Source organism: Furipterus horrens, unplaced genomic scaffold, assembly GCF_987537825.1.
Source record: "Furipterus horrens unplaced genomic scaffold, mFurHor1.1.pri manual_scaffold_6, whole genome shotgun sequence".
In the NCBI taxonomy this organism is placed as follows: Eukaryota; Metazoa; Chordata; class Mammalia; order Chiroptera; family Furipteridae; genus Furipterus; species Furipterus horrens.
Window position 1 is genome coordinate 185,488,513 of NW_028327176.1, and position 21,947 is coordinate 185,510,459.

The 21,947-nt window shown below is 44.7% G+C and overlaps 3 protein-coding genes across 4 annotated transcripts in view; 2 read left to right on the top strand and 1 right to left on the bottom strand.

Annotated features, from left to right (window-relative positions):
* The window catches only part of TIAM2 (TIAM Rac1 associated GEF 2), a 120,144-nt gene extending 117,801 nt beyond the window's left edge, over positions 1 to 2,343 (top strand). The window contains exon 26 of the mRNA XM_090280011.1: positions 1,221 to 2,343. Within this exon, the coding sequence (XP_090136137.1) occupies positions 1,221 to 1,831 (611 nt within the window). The 3' untranslated portion in view covers positions 1,832 to 2,343. The remainder of the gene's footprint in view (positions 1 to 1,220) is intronic.
* Positions 2,339 to 21,947, bottom strand: part of TFB1M (transcription factor B1, mitochondrial) — a 49,846-nt gene continuing 30,237 nt past the window's right edge. For both annotated transcript variants that reach the window (XM_090280009.1, XM_090280008.1), the window contains 2 exons: positions 9,464 to 9,591; positions 2,339 to 2,747 (listed from right to left, as the gene is read on the bottom strand). In XM_090280009.1, coding sequence (XP_090136135.1) covers positions 2,507 to 2,747; positions 9,464 to 9,591 — 369 coding nt within the window. In that variant the 3' untranslated portion in view covers positions 2,339 to 2,506. The remainder of the gene's footprint in view (positions 2,748 to 9,463; positions 9,592 to 21,947) is intronic.
* Positions 20,042 to 20,902, top strand: CLDN20 (claudin 20). Its single transcript, XM_090280010.1, has one exon. It carries the CDS (start codon positions 20,147 to 20,149, stop codon positions 20,804 to 20,806), a length of 660 nt encoding a protein of 219 aa, XP_090136136.1. The 5' UTR covers positions 20,042 to 20,146; the 3' UTR covers positions 20,807 to 20,902.

Genomic DNA, 21,947 nt, shown 5'->3' on the forward strand with positions numbered 1-21,947 from the left:
GTTTTTATTTTCCCTGTCTCTTTTTTTTTTTTTTTAAGGGGCCCAATATTTTCTTCTGCGCCCGGGGCCTCAACCAACCTTAATCCGCCTCTGGTGGCAACTTTATTTTCTTTTAAGAAACCTAAACACGCATCTTGCTCCCAGACCCCCTTTTATACAATATAACCACCTGAACCCCCAATCCCTGTCTTACCGCCAGCTGACACAGGCCACACTTACCACCCAATCGCTCTCTTCCACCAAGATGCACAGGAGTCCGGGGACTTGGCTTTGCTCACTCGGTATTCCTAGTGCTCAGAGCAGTTTCAGTCATTTAGGAAGGCAGCACTCAATGACTGAAGACCGAGAAACCGAGACCCTCATTCTCACCCATTAATAGGTCAGCAGGTAAACATTCCAAATCAGGCCGTTATTCATCTTTCTGCCTGTTTTAAACTCTGAGCTTAAGTTTTCAGAATCTCCTTTCTATACTATTTTGTTTATAGCTTTGATTTTGTTTTTACACTTACAGAACATATGTATGTCTTTTTCAGTCTGTTTGACCTCTTCAAATTAACTGTATATTTTTTACTTTTTTTCACTTGCTGAAGTAAGCTCTGGCCATAACAATATGATATTGTCTGCACAGACAGCACAGCTGAGCGTTCCTTTCCCCTTCATCCAGGAGAGATGAAGTAAACACATATACACACCAATGATTAAATATTCATAGTAAATCTCTGAAAGGTGGTTAGAATTTCCAGTAGAGGCAGTTCTAATGAGAGATGAAGAGCATTTGTCTCCTGTTAATTAAGCAGCAAGGGAAATAAACAAGGTGAGAAGGTAGGCATAGAAATACGGTGTAATCTTGGCTATCAAATTACACAGTTAGGAAAAGGAACCTAAATGTTGTTAACTTTTCAAGTTCCCCACTGGCAAAATATGAATCCTAGCCCTCAGTCGTTTACAGCTTCTTTTTCTCGCTAAATAATTGAGTTCTGATAACTGGCCATCTAAAAATACCAAATCCCTCAACATAAAGTTTCAGATAAAATGTCCATACTTGCAGTATCTACATGGAATTTTTTTTTTTTTTTTTTTGTCCAAGTTGCAGGACACTCGGTAACAGAAGTATAAATCCTAAGTAATTCAGATACTAAATTGTGTAACTTGCAGCGTAAACATGACACTGTGGGGCCCATTCCTCTGTCACAAGGGGCCATGTGCTTTTCTCCTTGCAGCTTCATGCAGGTCCCTAAAAGCCCTCAAGGGCTCCCCCAGCGGCGACTGGCCCGGCGACCCCGGCAAGGGCAGCTCGCTGGACTCTGACGACGGCAGCCTGAGCAGCGGCACCCAGAGCAGCGGCTGCCACCCGGCTGGGGGCGGGCAGGACGGCGGGCAACGCCCCCACGCAGGCCTGCCCGACTTCTCAGACAGTTTCATCAAGGAGAGCGACATTCTGAGCGACGAGGAGGAGGACTACCACCAGACTCTGCAACAGGGCAGCCCCACCAAAGACATCGAAATTCAGTTCCAGAGGCTGAGCATCTCCGAGGACCCGGCCCCGCCCCCGGCGGAGCGGCAGCCGGGCCCGGAAGGCCAGCCCGGGGCGCAGCAGCGCGGACTGGTCCGGGGGCACTTCTGTGCCATCAAACGGAAAGCAAACAGCACCAAAAGGGACAGGGGCACTCTGCTAAGAGCACAGACGCGTCACCAGTCCCTTGACAGTCAGTCCGAGAACGCCAGCCTTGATCTCAACTCCGTCCTGGAGCGAGAGTTCAGCGTCCAGAGTCTGACGTCGGTTGTCAACGAGAAGTGTTTTTATGAAACAGAGAGCCACGAAAAGTCCTAGTTGCAGCCCAACATGGGTTAAATCGCCCGTTTCACTTCTAAACTGGTGGTGAAGTGGAAGTTGCTGGAAAAACTGTTCATTATTGGGTTTTGTGCAGTATACATTTTCCCATAAAATAGTTGTAAAGATTTAAGTTATTTTAATTTATTGTGGATCAGAAAACTAGATTAAACTGGTCAGAATCTGTAAATTACTTAGTTTATATCCCTTTTGAGCAGGTATCAAAATGACTTAGAATACTTAAAACTGCAATCTATTTTAATTTATGTGGAAAAAGTAAGGCGGGGGAGTTGTGATTAATAGCTTTTTTAAAAAAGTAATTTTTTCAATCCTCTGGGCATTTTCTTTGAGCTGTTAGTTTTTGCTTTATTTAAAGCATATTTAAATTATTTCAACGTGGGTTAGGGGCACAATGTGCAGATATTTCATTTTTGTAAGGATGTAATAGATGCTGTTTATACTAAACATGTCTCATCTATGTAGTATATATTAAAAGAAACCTTGTACTGTAACTTGATTATGACATTTATTTTCTCTACCAAGCTGTACAGTAAACGGGAAAAAGCCGCCCCTGGTGGCTGGGACTTTTGTCCTTCTGTAGGAGTCAGTGTCCCCGGGAGAAGCTCGGTCTCGCGAAAGTCAGCGTTGGGTAAGCTGCTGGCCCCGCAGTGGCAGCTAGAGGCTGGAACTCTCCCTGTCGTCCTCTGTTTCCTGCTTTTTGTGTTTATTTTTGAGTTCTTCTCTGAAATTATATGCAAAGAGGTGTGGGTCTTCATCACACATTTTCCGGTACACGTCACAGAGGCTCTTAAAATGGGAGACGGAGAGCTGGGTGGGGCGGAGCGTAGGGTCCACGTCGGCCAGCTGCAGCAGCTTCCCGGTGCTTTCTAAGCGCTGCGCTTCGGGGAATAACATTCTAGGGAGAGAGACACAAAGTCAGTTGTACTCTAGTTTTACTTCTGCGAATCGCAGTGCTTCCTTCCGCCCTCACTTGCAAACGCCACGGCAGACGCCCGGAGCGAGCGGAAGAGGCGGCGGAGCCGTGGGGCTGCCGGCAGGGCCCCGAGCCCAGGAGAAGGGCTTCCGTTCGGCCACCGGGCCTGGCCGTGGCGGGCGGCGCTGAGCGGACCGGCACCGCGCGCGCACGGGCAGATGTTTCCCAGAGCTCGGGCCACACGTGCATCTTGAAGGTAAGTTTAAAGTAACATCTGTTAAGTTGCATTCTTAGACAAAAACAGAAGTTTCACGTGCCTCATTTTTTAATACGAAAGTTGTCTAAACACAGCTTTGGAACTCTTTACCCCAAAGAATGACCTTTCTTGGCAAAGTTAGAAAACAGTTGATGTGAAAATACAAATAGTTATTTCCCCTCTTTAAGATATTTTGAAGCATCTTTAGATGGGATTCGAGGCAATATTTTACATTTCATCTAACTGAGGTCATTGTTTTAAAATGAATAGCGACATCGATGCTGAAATACTATAAAGCTTCACCTGGGTTTTATTTTCTTCTCTAAAGTCTGAGAGGCTCTATAGCGGGCAGCGGGCAGCGGGCAGCGGGGCTTCTGACAGCTGACGGCGCTCTCGGTAAGACCCTGCGAGTTCCCGCACTCAGGGTGAGCGCGCTGAGGCCAGCCTGTGGGGTGACTGAGGTCAGAGTGGGGCACACCACGTGGTCCATATCTGCACAGGGATGGGACAGGTGGCATGAACGGGACCCACTGCTTAGCGAGGGGGGTGTCTTAGAAACACTAGCTGAGACCAATTTCAGAATTTCCAGAAGTAGGACATGCCTCTGAAAAGGACCCCGCGATACAGTGATCCCTCATTTACCGCGGGTATCACGTTCTAGACCCCCCCCCCCCCCCGCGACAGATGAGAATCCGCGAAGTAGGACCCTTACATTTATTTTAGTATTTATATATATTTTAAGGCTTTATAAACCCTTCCCACACACTTATGAACCGTTCCCACTCCCTTATTAACCGTTTCCACACTTCTATAAACACTACTTATGTCCTTAAACATATTCTACACTCTTAAACCTACGTAACTTTAACAACATACGTATACAGTACCGCAAAATCCCGCGATATAGCGAAAAATCTGCGATAAATAAATATATTTTAAAAAATCCCACAATGCAGTGAAGCCACAATAAGTGAACTGCGATAGAGGGAGGACTGTATAGCGAAAAATCTGCGATAAATAATTAAATATATTTTTAAAAAACCTGCGACACAGCGAGGCCACGATAAGTGACCCGCGATATAGAGAGGGACTGCTGTACGCCCCCCACGGATCAGGGCGATAGCAGGGAAGGGTAAGTGTAAGCTGAAGTCCAGCATCCTGGCTGGGGCTGCAGCCTCCCAGAGATGTACCTTCATTCTACCTAGCACCAGGTAGCCAGTGGCAGCCCTGTCATTAACCGGCGGCTTAAGTCTGTGCTGGAGAGGCAGTGACCATCTGGTGAAGTATGAAAACTGGCCTAACTATGGTCAACAAATGGCAGGTTGAAGATTGAACATCTGCCACCTTAAATCTTCAAGAATGAGTTGTGGATGGCGATGGTCTCAAGAGGCAGCTGCCCAGCTGTGCCTAATGTGTTCAAGGGACAGCTCCCAAACCAGAAAGAGAACCAAGGTGGGGCCACGTGAGACAGGTGTGCCTGTGAAGATTAGCCACTTTAAACACCTAAGTGTTGATTAAACCAAATAGAACTCTTACAAAACACACATTTTTTCTGCTTGCTTAATCAGACTATGGTTGGGCCTGATTTAACATTTTCTTTTCTGTCATGGTTTATATAATGTCAGCACGGTCACTTCATGGCCTGGGAGGCACAGGGACTCCAAGCCCGCAAGCTCTGCCTGCGTTTCCGACGGTGCCCACACGCCGGCGCGGAGCAGGTAAGCGTGAGGGAACAAGGGCGTTCTCCACTAGAGAGAGGGGCCGGCACGCACACTGTGACACCGCCTTGGCAGTGTCTACATCTGCTGCGCAGTTGTGTCCTTAAAGAAGAGATACAGTCACCAGGTGAAAAGAAATACAGGATAGGGCAGAAGAAGGTTTACAGTTGCTCATGTGAAAAATAACACAAGAATAAACTGTTCCGTGTACTCACAACTGTAAGCCTGCTCTTACCCCACCCTGTATGTATTTGATCTTTGTGGAGGTTTCTGACTCAGCTTCTAAAACCTTTGGAATTTCCTGAGTGACAGAGGTGGATAGGAGCATCTTTTGTTTTTCGTAACAGGCCCCTTTCAACCGGAGCTGCGTCTGTGCTAATGAGGTGATTCTTGGTGGGCTCCCAGGTAGTTTCAGGACGAGGAAGAGTTGCCAGAGGAACTAACCATGTGATGAGGGGTGGGACTTTCACTGTCGCCTCTAGACCTCCAGAGAGGTGGGATGGGCTGCAGATCGAGCTCACTGCCCAATGGCCAGTAACTCCATCAACTGCGCGTATGTCATGGAACTTCCATAGACTTAACTCTAGGGTTCCAGGTGGAACCCAGACAAGGCATGGACGCTCTGAGCACCCGGTGGCCCGCAAACCATGCTCTATCCATTTCTTCTGTTTGGCTTTTCCAGTTATACATTTTATAATGAACCGATAAATTAAAAGTATTTTTCTTGAATTCTGTAAGCCATTCTAGCAAACTGAACCCGAAGAAGGGTTATGGACAGCCCCGATTGATAGCTAATCAGTCAGAAGTACAGGTGTCAACCTAGGGCTTGAGACTGGTGTCTGAAGTAGGGACAGCCTTGTAGCACTGGTCCCTTAACCTGAGGGGTCTACAATAACTCCACATACTCACCAGCTGTGAATTGTAGGACATGTGGCTGGTATCCAGAAAAAACACCATACATTTGGGGAATTCCTACAAGATGGTGGCATAGGATGACCCTGAACTGATCCACTCCCGGAACACACCCAGCATACACCTGTGTATACAGCGATTCCTCCTGAAGAACTGAGGGGTGACTGAACAGCTTCTGCAGAAGAGAAACTGCACAGAGAAGCTGGGGAATCACACAAACCCTCCAGGACTGGAGATGCTGGTGAGGTTCGTCATGTTCCCCCCCACCTACGCTGCACGGGCAGGAGCCAGTCCAGGTGCTCTGGCCAACCTGCACGGCTGCCACAGCACGCCCGGGCCACCTCTGCCCAAGCCAGACCTGGACAGCTGGAATGCCAGGGTGCCGCTGCAGCTGAGCACCCGGGGGTGCCTCAGCCAGCTGGCCCCTCAGAGCACCCCAGGCATCACACCGGCCTGCTCTGGCTCCAGGGCCTGCCCGAACCACCTGGCACGCACGGTGTGCACAGAGGGAGCTCCCACACAAGGCCACTTCTTCGTGACTGGGAGAGAGCTGTTTTGTCTAATTCACAGAGATAAACACAGAAAGACAAACAAAACGAGGAGACAAAGGAGTATGTTCCAAATGAAGGAACAAGGAAAAACTCTAATGAAACCAAACAAGTAATTTATCTGATAAAGAACAGGTGTTGGTCATTAGGATGCTCACCAAACTTGAAAGTACAACAGAGGACTCAGTGAGAACTTCAAGAAAGGGTTAGAAGATATAATAAAGGATCAATCAGAGCTGAAATGAAAAACACTACAGGGAACCTACAGCAGATGAAATCAGTGATGTTTCAACCGGTACGCTGCAGGAAGTTTTAAAACATGCAGGGAAATTTAAAACTATTTAGACAGGGCACTAACCTCTTTTCTCTTAGATTGTAGAATTTTTAAAAAAATGACACCAACCAACCCACCCAGCAGCCATCCTGTATAAATGGATCAAAATTATACCTATTTTTTTTGTCAGGATGGCAAAAAAATACATTTTAGTAATTAGTCTCTATGTACCATGAGATGAAAGAGGTTGAAAAACTGCTGATTAGATAATATAGAAGAAAGGAGTAGTGAGCTGAAAGCTTTCCTACCCTGGGGAGGGTAAGGGACATCCAGGGCCGGAACGCCCAGAGTCCAAACAAGATGAACCCCGAGGGACCCATAGCAAGACATGTTCCAATTAACAGAACAAAAGTTAAAGAATCAATCTTGAACGCAGCAAGAGGATAGCTAGACGTGTACAAGGGCAAGTCTATAAGGCTGTCAGTTGGTATTTTCAGCAGAAGCTTTACAGGCCAGAAGGGAGGAGCAGGATATATTTAAAGCGCTGGGAAAAAGGAACCTACCAATTAGAATAGCCTGCCCAGCAAGGTTATCGTTCAGAATTAAAGAAGAGATAGAGTTTCCCAGAGAAGCAAAACAAGTTCATCAGTACTATCAGTACTAAATCAGCTTTGCAAGACATGGTAAAGGGTATTCTTTAAGCAGGGAAAAAAGGCCATAACCAGAAATAAGAAAATACAGAAAGAAAAACACCTCACTGTTAAAGGCAAATAGATAATAAACAGTGAATTAACCACTTTCAGAGCTAGTATGAAGGTTAAAAGACAAAAGCAGCAAAATTGACGACAACTATAATAAGTAGTTGCGGATACACAAAAAACAAAATCTGAAGTTTGCTGCCAAAAACAAAGTGTGGAGTGGGAATGGGGCAAAATAAAAATGCAGTGCTATTAAAATGTGTTCAAACCTGAATGCCTGTCAGCTAACAATAGTCTGCTATAACTATAGATCAATACATATGGACCTCATGGTAAGCACAAACCTACAAAAGAAACAAACAAGAGTAAAAGGAACCCAAACAAAACATGAAAAAAAAAAAAATCAAATCAAAACACAAGGGAAGAGATCAAGAGAAGGGACAGAGAAAAATTACAAAACAATTAACAAAACAGCAATAAGTACATACCTATCAATAATTAAATGTAAATGGACTAAATACTCCAATCAAAAGACATAGGGTGGCTGAATGAATGAAAGAAAAAGACTCATTTTTATTTTGCCTACAAGACGCTCATTTCAAACCAAAAGACGCAGAATGAAGGGATGGAAAAGATATTCCATGCATACGGGATTGCTTGGGTAGCAACACTCATATCAGACAAAATAGACTTTAAAGACTATAGAAAGACTCAAATGGATTACAGACTTAAATTTAAAACTGAAATCCCAGAAGAAAATATAGGCAGTAAACTTTTTGACATTAATCTTAGCAATATATTTTTTTGGCCATGTCTCCTCAGGCAAGGGGAATAAAAACAAAAGTAAACAAACAGGATTATATCAAACTAAAAAGCTTCTGCACAGTGAAGAAAACCATCAACCAAATGAAAAAACGACCCAGAGAAGATATTTGCAAATAATGTATCTGATAAGTGGTAATACCCAAAATATATAAGGAACTCATACAAATAATAACAAGAAAACAAGCCATCTGATTAAAAAATGGGCAGAGGACCTAACTAGACATTTCTCCCAAGAAGATATACAGATGGTCAACAGACATATAAAAAGATGCTCCATGTCACCAATCATCAGGGAAATGCAAACTAAAACCACAACGAGATGTGACCTCACACCTGACAGAAGGGCTGTTATCAAGAAGTCAACTAACAACAAGTGCTGGCGAGGATGTGGGGAAAAGGGGACCCTTGTGCCCTGCTGGTGGGAATGCAGACTGGTGCGGCCACTAAGGAAAACAGAATGAGGGTTCCTCAAAAAAATTAAAAATAAAACTACTGTTCATCCAAACAATTCTACTTCTGGGTGTTGAGCCGAATAAAACAAAAACACTAATTTAAAAAATATATATGCACCCCCGTGTTCAATTCAGGATTATTTACAATATAATAGTCAAGAGAACGGAAACAACTTAGGTATCCGTTGATAGAGAAAATATGATACAAATATTACTCAGCCTTAAAAAAAATAATGCCATTTTACCATCTGGGACAGCGTGGATGGCTGCTAAGTGAAGTAAGTCAGAAAGAAAAAGACAACTACCATATGACTTCACTTCCATGTGGAATCTAACAAAAGACAGACAAACAAAACAGAAACAGACAGAAAGAAAAACTGGTGGTTGCCAGAGGGGGAGGCTGTGGGAGGGAGGAGTGGAAAGGGGAAGGATAAGAAGAGGTCCAGACTCTCAGATCTGAAGTGAGTAAGCCAGGGGATGCAGTGTACGGCACAGGAAATATAACCAATCATATCATAATAACTTCGTATGGTAACAGACGGTTATTAGACTTCCAGTGGTGATCACATTGGAAGATACATGAATATCTAATCATTATGTTGTCCACCTGAAACTAATATAGTCTTGTGTGCCAATTATACTTTAATAAAAACGTTTTTAAACCCCATACATTTAGTGTCAGAAATGTTGAGAGAGTCAACAGTTCAGTGATCTAAGTCCTTATTGAGAAATCATGACCTTCCCAGTACAGGTCATCGCAAACTCTGTGACTTGACATCAGTTTTAGGTTGTACTTGCGATAAAACCAAACCAAACCTGTAAGTGGCATCAGGTTAAATCAAGGTCTCTGTCTTACCGCAGTGGCGGTCAAGGTTTGTGTAACATAGGATTGGAACTGGGAGTAATATTTATAGAGAGCTTGAACAATTATTTTTTTAAAAAGTTCTTAATTTTTACAAAAGTGATTGAGGATTTCATAACGAATGCTACTGAGAGGAAGAGAAAGCATCCTTACCCGAGTCCTCGATGGCAGTACTTCCTCCGGAAGTGGAATACGTTCTGCACGACTTTTTCCACCAGCTTGAACGGCTGCTCTATCCCGGGCTGCGTCAGGGGCGTGAAGTGCACCACGCCCACATCCACCTTCATAGTAAGCAAGCACACGTCACTTTGCTGCACGGTGTCACAGTGCAAACACTTTATCTTTGTAAAACACAGGAGGAAGGGCTGTCAAAAATCAGCCTTTGCACGGACTTCATTTCGTCTTCTCTGCACGCGTAAGATGCCCCGTATGTGTTCGAGCTGACTCAGGAATACCGGTTGGCTGCATTAGCTCCATAATGACATCCACTAGACCTGTGCCTGATGATCACTTAATTTTAAAATGCAGTTTTACAATGGTCTTCAAGATCAATCCAAATAATCATTAAAGGCAGCAGACAGATAACGTAGCCTGCGAATGTTTTATTTAGCTTCTGAATGAGTGAAAAAGAAGCTGCGGCAGCAGTTCTGACTATAAGCCTGGGCTTCAAAACACAGAGAGAAGGCTGATGGGCCCCCAAGGACCACTCAGTGTGAAACGCCCCGGAAAGTGAGTCAGTTAGGACGCCACTTATTCTGGGTACAGACACCGATTGATCAGCTGGATGGAATTCACGAGCAGCGTCTGCACAGCCACATAACTCTGTGGTAGCAACTTTAAACGCCCCAGAAAGCACAGGCAGGATCCGAAGAAAAAAAGGAAACCACCCAAAATGTCAGTGCTTCAGTGTGAAGCTGCTACCAGCTGTTGAGATCCTTTAATTATCAGAAAATAAAACTTTTCAGGCGTATCTGGTAAGAGATTTATAGCCTGACATTCTAAAAAGGGGGTCATGGTGATTCACAAAGATACGTGAAAACAACAAAGGAAAAATACTGAAGGTACAAAGGGAGAAAACGTGAGTTACATCCCAAAACGCCCGACAGCCCATGAGCTCTGAAAGGGGTCTGTTCGGAACTTAGACGCGTGCTCGCTCGCTAAGGAAGAGTTGCACCTGCCACTGAGCATCGCCCAGGCCCCACAGAGGCTGGGGGAGCACAGTGGTGGGGGTTGGGGGGGCTGTGCCGCTGCCTTTGAAAAAGAACTCTGCCTCTCAGATCCTGTGGGGGTTGTCCTGTTCTCTCCAGAGGACTTGCTTCTGAACAGTCTTGTGGCTACAAAACGCCTTCATGCTGGCCTGTGTTCTACAAGGAGGGGACCTGTGGTTTTGTTTTTAGGGTGGAGGCCCAATACTTGCATGACATGAGACCCTTTGGACAAGAAGATACAAAGAAAGTTCTGATGGGCAGCCTGGACGGGCATCTGGAGGAGGCAGCGGCGTCTGTCCTCAGGGGGTCTGAGCAGAACAGGCTGCGTCCTCTTGGAGCCTGGAGCCCCGTCTGGTCTGCGGGAGGACAGACGCGGGGGAGCCTCCAGCCGGGGAGAGCGGAGGCAGCAGCCCTGCCCACGCTGTGGTGACACTAAGGGTCTGAGCCTGCCGGGAAATGCTGGGAGGCCCACCCGCCTGTCCTGCTGCTGATCTGGGGCAGAGACGTAAACCCAGCTGTCCGGGAAGGTTCTAGACCGTGCTTAGGCTTCACCCCACCCCTTTACGCTGTGCCTTCCCACGTTGTTCCCTGGTGCTCCGGTCCCTGCCTCTCGTCTGCTACCCTTCATGGCTCACCTCCTTCAGCCCTTCCACTCCACTCCCTCCTAAGTACCCGAGTCGGTTCTGAGAGGAGTTGGTCCCGTCACCAGGTGTCACCCAATGGCCTCCCAGTCTCCAGAGAAAAGAGGCTTTTAGCACCAATATGAGAGAAATTTAAGCCCTACCTAACCCTAAACCCACGAAACATCAAAACCCTAATGTTCAGATGCTGTTAAGACCAAGCACACAAATATAGGGGTAGATGCATTCTCCTCGCAGCACAGAAACTGCCGCTTCCGGCTTCCCTGGATTTAAACACTTGGCCTCATCTTTATTTGCCTGATTTCATTCCTTTGAGATACAGCTGGTGTTTGCAAATACAGGAAATGCCTAACAGGTGCCTAAATAAAGTTTTAAAACCCCGGCCCAAATAGAGCAGCGCTCTCTGTGAGATACAGACAGACTTCTAAAGTCTGAATTATGGTACCCAGTTGGCTAGTGGTATGTTGCTACTAAAATTTCCACTCGTAATCCAACAGAGTTACACTTCGTGGGGGCCCCTGTAAACTCCTCGTAAAGAAAGGCTCTTCCAGTAACGTGTCCTGCTTCTCTGGGAACCCCTTTCCCCTCTCACCACCCTCTTCTCTACCCTCCCCCTGCCCCCCCCCCCCGCACGTCTCAGAATTACTCTGAATAATGGAGCCCATTTTTTTTCTGAAGCCATAGGAAAGCCACTTGGTAACCATGGTAACAGATACAAAAATGCTTTTTACTTATAATTGAATACTTAAAATTAAACCTTTTTATTTTCTTCCTTGATTTTAAGTCTATTAAAGGGTTTGATTATAAGAACAAAGTCAGTACACAGAACAGATGCACTTAAAGATTTGTTTCATGTTGCCAGCCCTTTTCCAAACTCAGTCTCTCAGTACACCAGGAAGACTTAACTAAAATTTCAAATTGAGGTAGTTATAATGAAGTTAGATCTTTGTCTCTCAAATCCACTCTAATGTCAATGCCTTTCCAAGCTGCAGTTACGTTTTTCAACATTAACAGCCTTGGCTACAAGAGGCTGGAAGCAGTGTTCCACTTTCTAGGCCAGGGTGTCTAGGACATGACTGATTATGAGCTCAGCACAGACTGTGGACTCATAAGAGACCCGGGTAAAAAGCTATTAAATCTCAAAGCTTATATAGTAACAACTCAGATCTCGAGTCAATATAATATGGGCAATACTGAAGAATGTATGGCCTGGCAACTAAATAACTACCACACAAAACAATATTTCCATTGTCTAGAAAAGGGTCTTCAACACCTCCCATGGTATTCAGGCCATTAAAGGACAAGCTAGTGGAGAGGAAAAATGATTAGAAAGTCAATTACAATTTAATCAGCAGAGATATAATCATAACTTGGAGATGATAGAAGGAATGATGAGAAAAAAAGAATGACTACAGGGAATAATTGTAAGACTTCAATAACAATACAAGAAGAATGATTCAAAGTTCAAGTGGAATTGTGTGGAATGGAAAGGGTCTACTGGTTCCGAGGCTATTGGTGCCAGCTGATGAAACAAGGGATCATGGGTTTGGGGGAGTCACGTTCAGTGTCAGGAGAAATGACCGAGTAAGGCGAGCACACTGGGGAACACATACTCCTCTACTCCTTCATCTTCAGGAGCCTACTCTGAGCTAATGACAGTCTCCAGTAGAACATCAAGACCCTACAGTTACTCTGAGCTAATGACAGTCTCCAGAAGAACATCAAGACCCTACGTTACAACTTTTCCAGACAAGAGTAACAAGTCATTAATGCCTGTGGTATTATAATTATGCATTTTGTAGAAAAACAAAATATTTACAAATCTAAATGTAGATCAGATCTCCTATAATTAGTTTATTCTACTTGTAATTCTCGTGCCAAGCCCAATTTAAGGACAGAATTTCAGTTGTACAACCTTAAAACTCAAACACTTTAAAAGCATTCCAGGTGTTCCAAACCATGTATTCAACAAGACTGACATAGAGCTGGACGCAAACTAGATGCATTCAGCCCGCAATCCACGTACTACCAGTGGATGGCCGTCTCCCCGCTCCACCCCCACCCCCACCGCCCCCGTTCTTCAAAATAACGTGCAAAGAGAATGCATGCAATGGTAAGGCCACAACAAATATATATATTTATATTATTTGTGAGAGTAGGTTGATCTGCTAATGTCACCACAATTCAAAGACAGTCTTAGTATTCTAAACTAAGGTGATGAAGACAGAAAACAAGCCCTCAGGACCCTTTCTCATGAAGACAAACAGAAGTAACAAGACGTAAAAATAAGGTAACAGATAATAGAGCAAAAGGAAGTACAACTTACATGCAGAAACCTGTACCCGACTTGCTGCAGAAGAAATCAGAAGCTAGAATGACCTCATTAGACATTTGAGAACAAAATACAAAATATAAACCCAAGAATATTCATCTTCATTTTCACGATTATCAACTCATCTAAAAACTGCCAATTTTAAAAGTTAAGGAAGTCTTCACTCTGACCTAAAACATTATATTAAAACTAAAATGACCATAAAGATAGAGGAAAACAACGGATTAACTGTTTGTTCTCCCAACTGATGCTGTTAACGTCCTGACTGGGTCAGAAGAGAAACATTACCTTAAGATTAAGCGAGTCACTTCAAATTTGCGGGCCTGGAACAAGACACTATTTTATCTTATTCTGAACTTCCAAGGTTGAACAGAAAGCAACTACAAAAAGACCGTGTTGCTTTTTAAAATCAGACCCCCAGCTTCTCACTGGAATGAAGCGGGCAGCATTTTGAACACACAACGACTGGCCGTCATCCCAGACCAATGAGACCAGAGCCTCTGGGCCAGGAGGTGGGTGGGCCTCGGGGCCTCTCCAAAGCTTGATGCTGCGCAGGTCAGGAGAACACCCTCACACAAAGGTATGGTGTTGTTATTTCCCAAATATTCGGGTAATTGACCGATTCTTTCAGAAAGCAAAGAGAAGCTTTTCTGAATATCCAGATTATCGTCACTAAGAGAGACGCAAAGGCAATCACAAGTAATTTTTCCTTAAAAACAGAAGAATGAAAACATTTTAAAGACAAAAGTACGTGGACTGCCAACTCCCTGGCCAGCTCCTCTGCAGTCACTTAGCGTGAGTGAGAAGTGCATGTTTACACGCACAGCTGCAGAGAGGTCAGAGTTCATTTGTGCCACAGCTTCACGCAGACTGCCCCAGAAAGAAGCGACTCATTATAGCGAAACTTAGAAATACATTCTGTTCTAAGTGGAGGCAGGCCAGTGCTCTGAGTGCAGAAGGGCTTCAGAAACCACAATGTTCTGGGCCTGACCCCCTACTTGCTCATTTTACAACCTTAGTTGTTACTTAACTTCTCTGGAGCTTAGATTTCTTATCTATAAAATGAGGATTCCTGTTATCTCGCAGGCTTGTCTTGAGAATTAAATTAACACTGTGCCGCAAACAGTATCCAGGTATAGGAAGCAGCTTATAAATGGCAGACATTATTATTACATAAAAGTTATAAAACTCAAAGAGTTGCAAAATCACGTAAAATGAGCCCCATTTAGAAAGGACGAAATTATATTTTTATTCGCGCAAAGGTAATGTATACTTTTGTTAATGTTATTTTCTATACTCAAAATCAGTTTCTGAAATTTTTCGTTCAATATTTATTGGACCCCCACTATAAGCCTGGCAGCAGCCAGGCCCAGGAGAAGCAGCAACAAACAAGGCAGACAGAAACCTTTGCCCTTGTCAGGTTTACGTTCCGAAGGTCTTCAACCAGCAGAGGGGCTCAGAGGTGGCAGGGTTCTTGATGTATTTGAAGTTTAGAAATAGCAACTGGTTGGTGGACTGGATGTGGGGTATGGAATCCAGGACGGTTTTCAGATCCAGGGTGTGCCCAACGGAAGGAGAAGTTTGCCACTAAGGGACATGGGGGAGCTGGGGAACTAGGTGTGGGGAAGGCCAGGGGCTCGGTTCGGTCCATGATAGGTGAGATATGTCTATCGGTGATGTCGCATGTGCACGTGGACATACAACCCAGGAGAGGGCCGGTGAAGAGACATAAACTGAGGAAAAGATAAACGAAGATAGCTTCATCTAGGGAAGTCTCTGGACATCAAAGATTTAATGCTCTTTAATTCTGTCCACGCTGGAAATAATAATGTTGATGAACAATATTTCTCTATATACCTCAACTTTCCAGAACCTTTTGTAAATAAGAAATTCTACCTGATTAAAGGTCTGCAGTTAATAAAAGTTACCTGCATTTCAGAAGTGGCCATTTTAAAACGGACGGTTAATACTGAGTACGGATCAAGGCAGAAGAATTATCAAAAGCATTTTGAAAACAGTAATGAACATTACAGCGAGCTGAGCCATTGAGTCTCGGCCGGCTGCGTTGTGCTGGGGTCCGAGGTGACAGCAGCAGCCCTGTCCCTTTCCCCACCACCTGTCAGCCTCGGCGCAGGTGAGCCTGTACCTGCAACCAGGGTAAGGAGCCAGACCGGCCAGGGCTCTAAAGATCGGGGGTCGGCTTTGGGTACAGCAGCAACAACGTACTGTTCCTGTTAGCGCCTGAGCTTCAGCTCTGCCTCGTCCAGCATTTACTCGGGGAATCGGTCATACATTTCCATGAAGTAAGAGAGGAAAGTAAGTTTCTGTAACAAAATTAGAATACTATGGCTGAAAAGTAACTCCATGGGCATTAGATTTCTAATATCTTGCAAAATGCCAGACTTAGAAAAGATGAAAACAAACCAACAAAAAAGAGCAAACAAAAAAAAAAAATCTAGAAAAACCCAGGTAAGTGAAACATGCATTTTATTATTCATTGCTTTTGAAGAAATGGCCAACATCTTGCATGGCCATCAGCAGTTTAAAAAATTTTTAAATCCAATCATAAAATCATCTTCCTTTCTGTACAGCAGATATCAATTTATAGTACGTAGAATTGAAATTACTGAGGAAGAAAAAGTTGAGAACCCAAAATATATGGAGGTTTAATATGTCTATACCATTATTTGTGACCTAGAACTTCAATACTTGATTTCACTATTTCATCTAATGTTTCATCACGTCATTTTGATGTAATTTCTTTATAACAGTTTCTAAAAGCTCTAATACTAATCTACATTCCAGAAACCTTTATCAGTGGAAGGAATCCCAGAACAAAATTCAGGATACCCCCCCCAAAAAAAATTACTGTAGTTTTACTGATCAAAATTCTAATCAACAGTTGTTGCTGGGTTTTCTTCTATTAAAAAAAATATATTTAGAACACTGTCTTTTGAATGTTTATTTTGAAAGCTACCAATTTTGTGAATCTCAATTTTAGACAAGTCACAAGCGACAGAATAAAAATATAGTCTCGCCCTGGCTGGTGTGGCTCAGTGGACTGAGTGCTGGCCTGCAAACTGAAAGGTCGCTGGTAGGATTCCCAGTCAGGGCACGTGCCTGGGGTGTGGGCCAGGTTCCCAACTGGGGACATTCGAGAGGCAACCAATTGATGTTTCTCTCCCTCTCTTTCTCCCTCCCTTCCCCGCTCCCTAAAAATAAAGTCTTTAAAAAATAAGATAGTCTCAACTACCATTTGCAAAGCACAATCTAGTTAAAAAATATTTCAGACTATAAAGAATATAATTGGGGCTATCAAATAATAAACTGTATCTTCCAAAACAGATAAAAATAAATTGTAACTAAAACGTAGTATTAAAAGAAAAGAACGTCTTTTTGTGAGCTCCCGGAGAATCCCTCCCCTGTGTACAGCGGCCCAAAAGCATTTAGATTTCAGGTTTCGACAAATCCTGTTGTAACAACTCCCTCCCTCCCCCACCTCTCCTTTCTTAATTCTCCCACAGCTCAAACCCTGTGATGGCGAGCCTGGTATTTATCTTCCAGCCCCATCAGCAGTTCTTCCCTCCCGGCTCTATGTTGCCCTTTATTTGCTATGTGCAGGCGAGCTTGGGGGAGCTTTGTCACTAACATTCAGACGCCGCAGAGTGAGCCTCCTGTGCGTGGCATCTCCTCCCCTCATCGCACCTCCCTGGGGTTCACGAACTTGAGACATTGAAGGCTACAGACAAAAGGTATGGGAAAACGAGAAGCTTGATGCTAAATATAGCATTAAGTACCATTTCGTTTGAATTTTAAGTTGCAAGTCTGTGTTTTAAAAATCAGTTTTGATAGAAATACATCTTGGCTGGCAGACCGACTTTACTCTTGAATGCTCTCTGCTCCAGACTTCGGGCGCACAGGTCACAAACGTAACGCTCGCAGGCTCTGTTCTGCATGCACTGCGCTTTAGAACCACGAGAGTTCTCTCCTTAGAACTAAGTCTGCTTACGGCCACGGCACTTCCCCACCGGCAGCACCACCACAGCCGTCTAAGACAAAGTATGCCTTTATTGTCTACCGGACAGAAATGTGAGAGAACAGGCCACACGCTGGGGCCTGCTCGTGACTGCAGGGGGAAAAACAAAAGCTTCCATAGCACTATAGCTAAGATGTCAGTGTGTTTTTACAAAAGAAACACAACAGTGACCTTGTTTTTGGAGAACAAATTCTTCCCGCCTAAGGTCTGTAGGCAGAAGAAAGCACTTAAAGTCCAATATGTAACGTAAGCGAGCGCTCTGCTAACTGAAGGCAATGTCATATTGTTTATGCTGATTTGGGCTGTCTGTAATTAATCACTGCCAGGGCTTGTTAATTAAGATGAACAAGCTGTCTGCAAGTTTGAATTACACTGGAATTTATAAAATGCATTGGCTAATGAGAAAAAAGAGGGTTATAATTGGGAAGCTGAGCATAGATTGATCAACACATAAAGGTTACTCAACCAAAATAAAAACAAAGAAAGAAATAAGATGCTGTCAGGGAATGTTAGCAGCAGTCTGGCTCTTACAGAATCCCTAAGCTGAAAACGGTCTGGGAAGGGAGTCCTTGAGTGAGCTGGCTGGAGCTCCCAGCCCAAACCTGAACACAGCTTTTATGAAACTATAAACATGCGCTTTACTTTTTTTCTAGAAACTTTAACTTCTGTTTTGGTCTCAGTATGTAAGGAAATGAAGTGTATGATGGCAGGTATCGCCTTACTTACAGTAAGTCTGACTCTTTTAAGAATTCAAAATCTCGGGGACATCCTCTCCTAAAATTATAAAATTTCACATAGAGCAATGGCATACAGACAGCCCAGGATTTAACTTCTTAGAAAAGTTCTTCCTTTTAGTACAGGCCTGCATTTCACAAAAGCGAGGCAGCTACCTCCTTGGCGAGGCTCCAAAGCTAAGCCATTTGCCAAACTGGTACGTTCTGGAATCTTTATTTTTTATCTTATTTTATTTTTTAGTGGGAAAGGGAGTGAGTGGAGCTGATAGTTAACGGTACTTTGTGCCTTCAGATATAACATGTTCCTGGCCTTCCACAGGAAGAAAGCACCCAGGGAGGGTTTCACCAGAAGTATTGTGGTAACCAGAAAAAGGTACAGGCTGCTAACCTGAAAAAAATGATGTATGTACAACATCATATCTACACTTTCAGTTCTAAGATTCTGCCAATGAATTAAATCAGCCTAAGAGAAAAAAGAAGCTGCCAAATGATATAAAGATCATATGACATTTATTTGTCATATGATATAAACTAAGTAAATAAAAATACTAATAACAATGCCAATTATAATTTATTCAGTACTTTCTACAGGGGAAGATATTGTTTTAAGCTCTTAAAATACAGAAATATTTTAACTACACGATATAGATATTATAATCCTCCCCGTTTTCCAGAAGAGGGTACTGAGGCACAGAAAGGTTCTGGAAAGCCAAGATTTGACCCAAACTGCCTTTTTTCATATATATATAAATCATGATAGGGGCACTTTAACACATCATTCAAAATTTTATTCGGAAACACAGAAAAGCGAGTATTGCTGTATTTCAGAAACCATTCAATTCTCAAAGAAGGCAGTTAAGTACTGCCAGATTAAAACACAGCCAAGCCACAAAGTGCTAACTTTTTCCTCTTAGAGAGAGAGAGAGAGAGAATGTCCAATTATCTTTGGTATCCCTTCACAGACAAGTAATGATGTGGCTATTTCTGTATTTTTGAGAGCCCATGTCCCTGCTCTGGAACTGTTCAGAATAACCGGTTTTGCAGCAGTCTGTGGCATTTGGGTCAGGAAGGATTCTGGTCCCAGCTGGAAAGGATCTCACATTGTCATAAAAAGGACAGCAGCTTAATTGCTCCGTTTTGAGTACCTTGTACCTGCAGTGAAAGACGCGCCCCCCTGGGTAAGGATATTGCAAATGCTTATTAACTAGAAACCAGGGATGATCGCGCAGGTGACTGACGTCTGTCCGCTGCTCTCCTCTCCTCCTGAGCTCACCGGGGCATGTGCCGGCACGCGGTGGGTGCTTCTTAAATCCTCATTTAAAGTAACATTTGTTTGAATACTTAAAAGTTTTACAGTATGTATTAATATTTCACTTTTAAGGGGTGGGGTTTAAATTATTCTTTTCTTCCTCATAACCTAGAGTATTTTAATTAAAAACAAAATGTTTTTAAAACCTGTAATGCTATAAAACCTTCCAGGTCTTATGGCTGGAATCTGGGGTGCCTCAGTCTCCTAACAAGGCTGCAGGGCCACTGTGCTGAAGTTCTAAAAAGAACGGAGTGGACAGCCCTTTCCTTTCCGCCAGGCCCCCAGCACCGGACACCCCGGTCGCCAGGAGATGGGGCCTCTGAAGGCCCGGGGTGAGCTCTGCCCCTGGCGGCAGCGCAGCGCAGCGCCCACCGCGGGCCTGGGCACCGGCTCCCCGCCCCCCGCACACAGAAGCCTTTGTGTTCCTTCTTTCTTTCCCTCAAACCCGGCTCTGTCTTCTCTCCCCAGCCTTTGTTACTCGGTTCTCCACTGCCCGGGAGCGGCTCCAGGTCTGACCCAGAGCCACTGTCACTCGGCATCCGGGTTTTCTGGGCGGGCAGGGCCGACGGTGCCGTCATGAGCTTGGTGGGCCTCCAGATCCTTGCTTTCGTCCTGGGCTTCTGCGGGGTCTGCGGAGTGCTGGTGGCCACCATGCTGCCCAACTGGAGGGTGAACTTGGACCCGGGCTCCAACATCATCACGGCCATCGTGCAGCTGCAGGGGCTGTGGATGGACTGCACGTGCTACAGCACCGGCATGTTCAGCTGCACCCTCCAGTACTCCGTGCTGTCCCTCCCCACCCACGTGCAGGCGGCGCGCGCCACCATGGTCCTGGCCTGCATCCTGTCTGCCCTGGGCATCTGCACGGCCACTGTGGGGATGCAGTGCACTCGCCTAGGAAGGGACAGAGAAACCAAGATTCGCTCCGCTTTTGCCGGGGGCGTCTGCCTCCTGTCGGCAGGGATCTCCAGCCTGATCCCGACAGTGTGGTACACGAAGGAGATCATCGCCACCTTCCTGGACCTGACGGTCCCAGAAAGCAACAAGCACGAACCCGGCAGCGCTGTCTACATCGGGTTCATCTCGGCCATGCTGCTGTTGACCTCTGGCACGATCTTCTGCCTGTCCTGTACGAAAGGGGACGAGGCCTGGCTCGCCCCTCCGAAGAAGCGGCGGCGCGGCCCCGCCACAAAGCTAGAGAGGGACTTGGAGTACAACCTGAGGGATTACGTGTAAGCCGCTGCGTAACGCCCGGGGACCTGTTAGATGCCTGCTGGGACTTCTGTCTTCATTTTAGATTTAAAAAATACATATACCAGAATGATGCTTAACTTCCTCTACAAAGGTTTGAAACACTTTAAAAAATGACAATGTCATTTAAAATGCCAACAAACTCTCACGCACAATTCTGTGTTAAGATTGTTCTTTCACGCCTGTTTTCCCGTTTTTATCTAAAGGTTTACCATTGAAAGCGGCTATGATTATATTAATAAGGCAATTAGTTGATGGCTTTTCCTTCCTTAAAATAACCCGTTGATACATTTCCCGAACTGGTACTTAACTGGGTTTCATAAAATGCCAAGTGGGAGAAGCACTGGGCCCTGGCGTGACTCCAGGCACCGCCTGCCTTCACCGTCCGGGTGGCAACACCACATGGCCTGCTTCTGTTTGCGGCCCCCACATGGCCCGGCTGCCTGACTGCGCCCCAGGGGCAGAAGGGATGTCCGCCTGTTTCAACACGGCCGAAACCGGCCACCCCAACCCCCCACCTGGGAGGAGCCTCCCTTTAGAAGAGTATCTCCATACACTTGTGAGAGCCGACAACATGACATTCAAACAGGAGGCGGAACTCCAGTGAATGCTGCCACAGCAAAGCAGGGCAAAGCGGCACAGACTCAGATCTCCAGGACTTTGATGAAGATGTGAAGAACAAGCCAAGGGATGGCAGTAAGTGTCTGACTGTGCTCAAGAAGGGCCCCCTTCTGCTGCCAACAAGAGGGTTCTCCAGATTCAGTCACCTGTCCACGACAATTTAGACGTACCCGTCCTCGTTTAGTCTCTCCTTGGTTAGTATCTGGACCATCAAGGTTACTTTTGTCATTTTATGCTCTAATTTGATCCACATACATTGTTGTTCTCTGATAAATGAACTGCTTCAGTGAGTTAATAGATGTGAAAGTAATTTTTAAAGTATAAAGAGTGCTTTTAAAAGTCTAAGTTTGTTTATCTTACATATTTCAAATATTTTTAGAAGAAAATTAGAAGTGGATTCTTTGAGGTGCAAAAGAAACAGTGCACACTGTTGTTTCTAATAATTTATTTGTTAAGTCAAGCTGAATCATTGCTCACAATGTACTGATAATTGGGAATAAAAAGC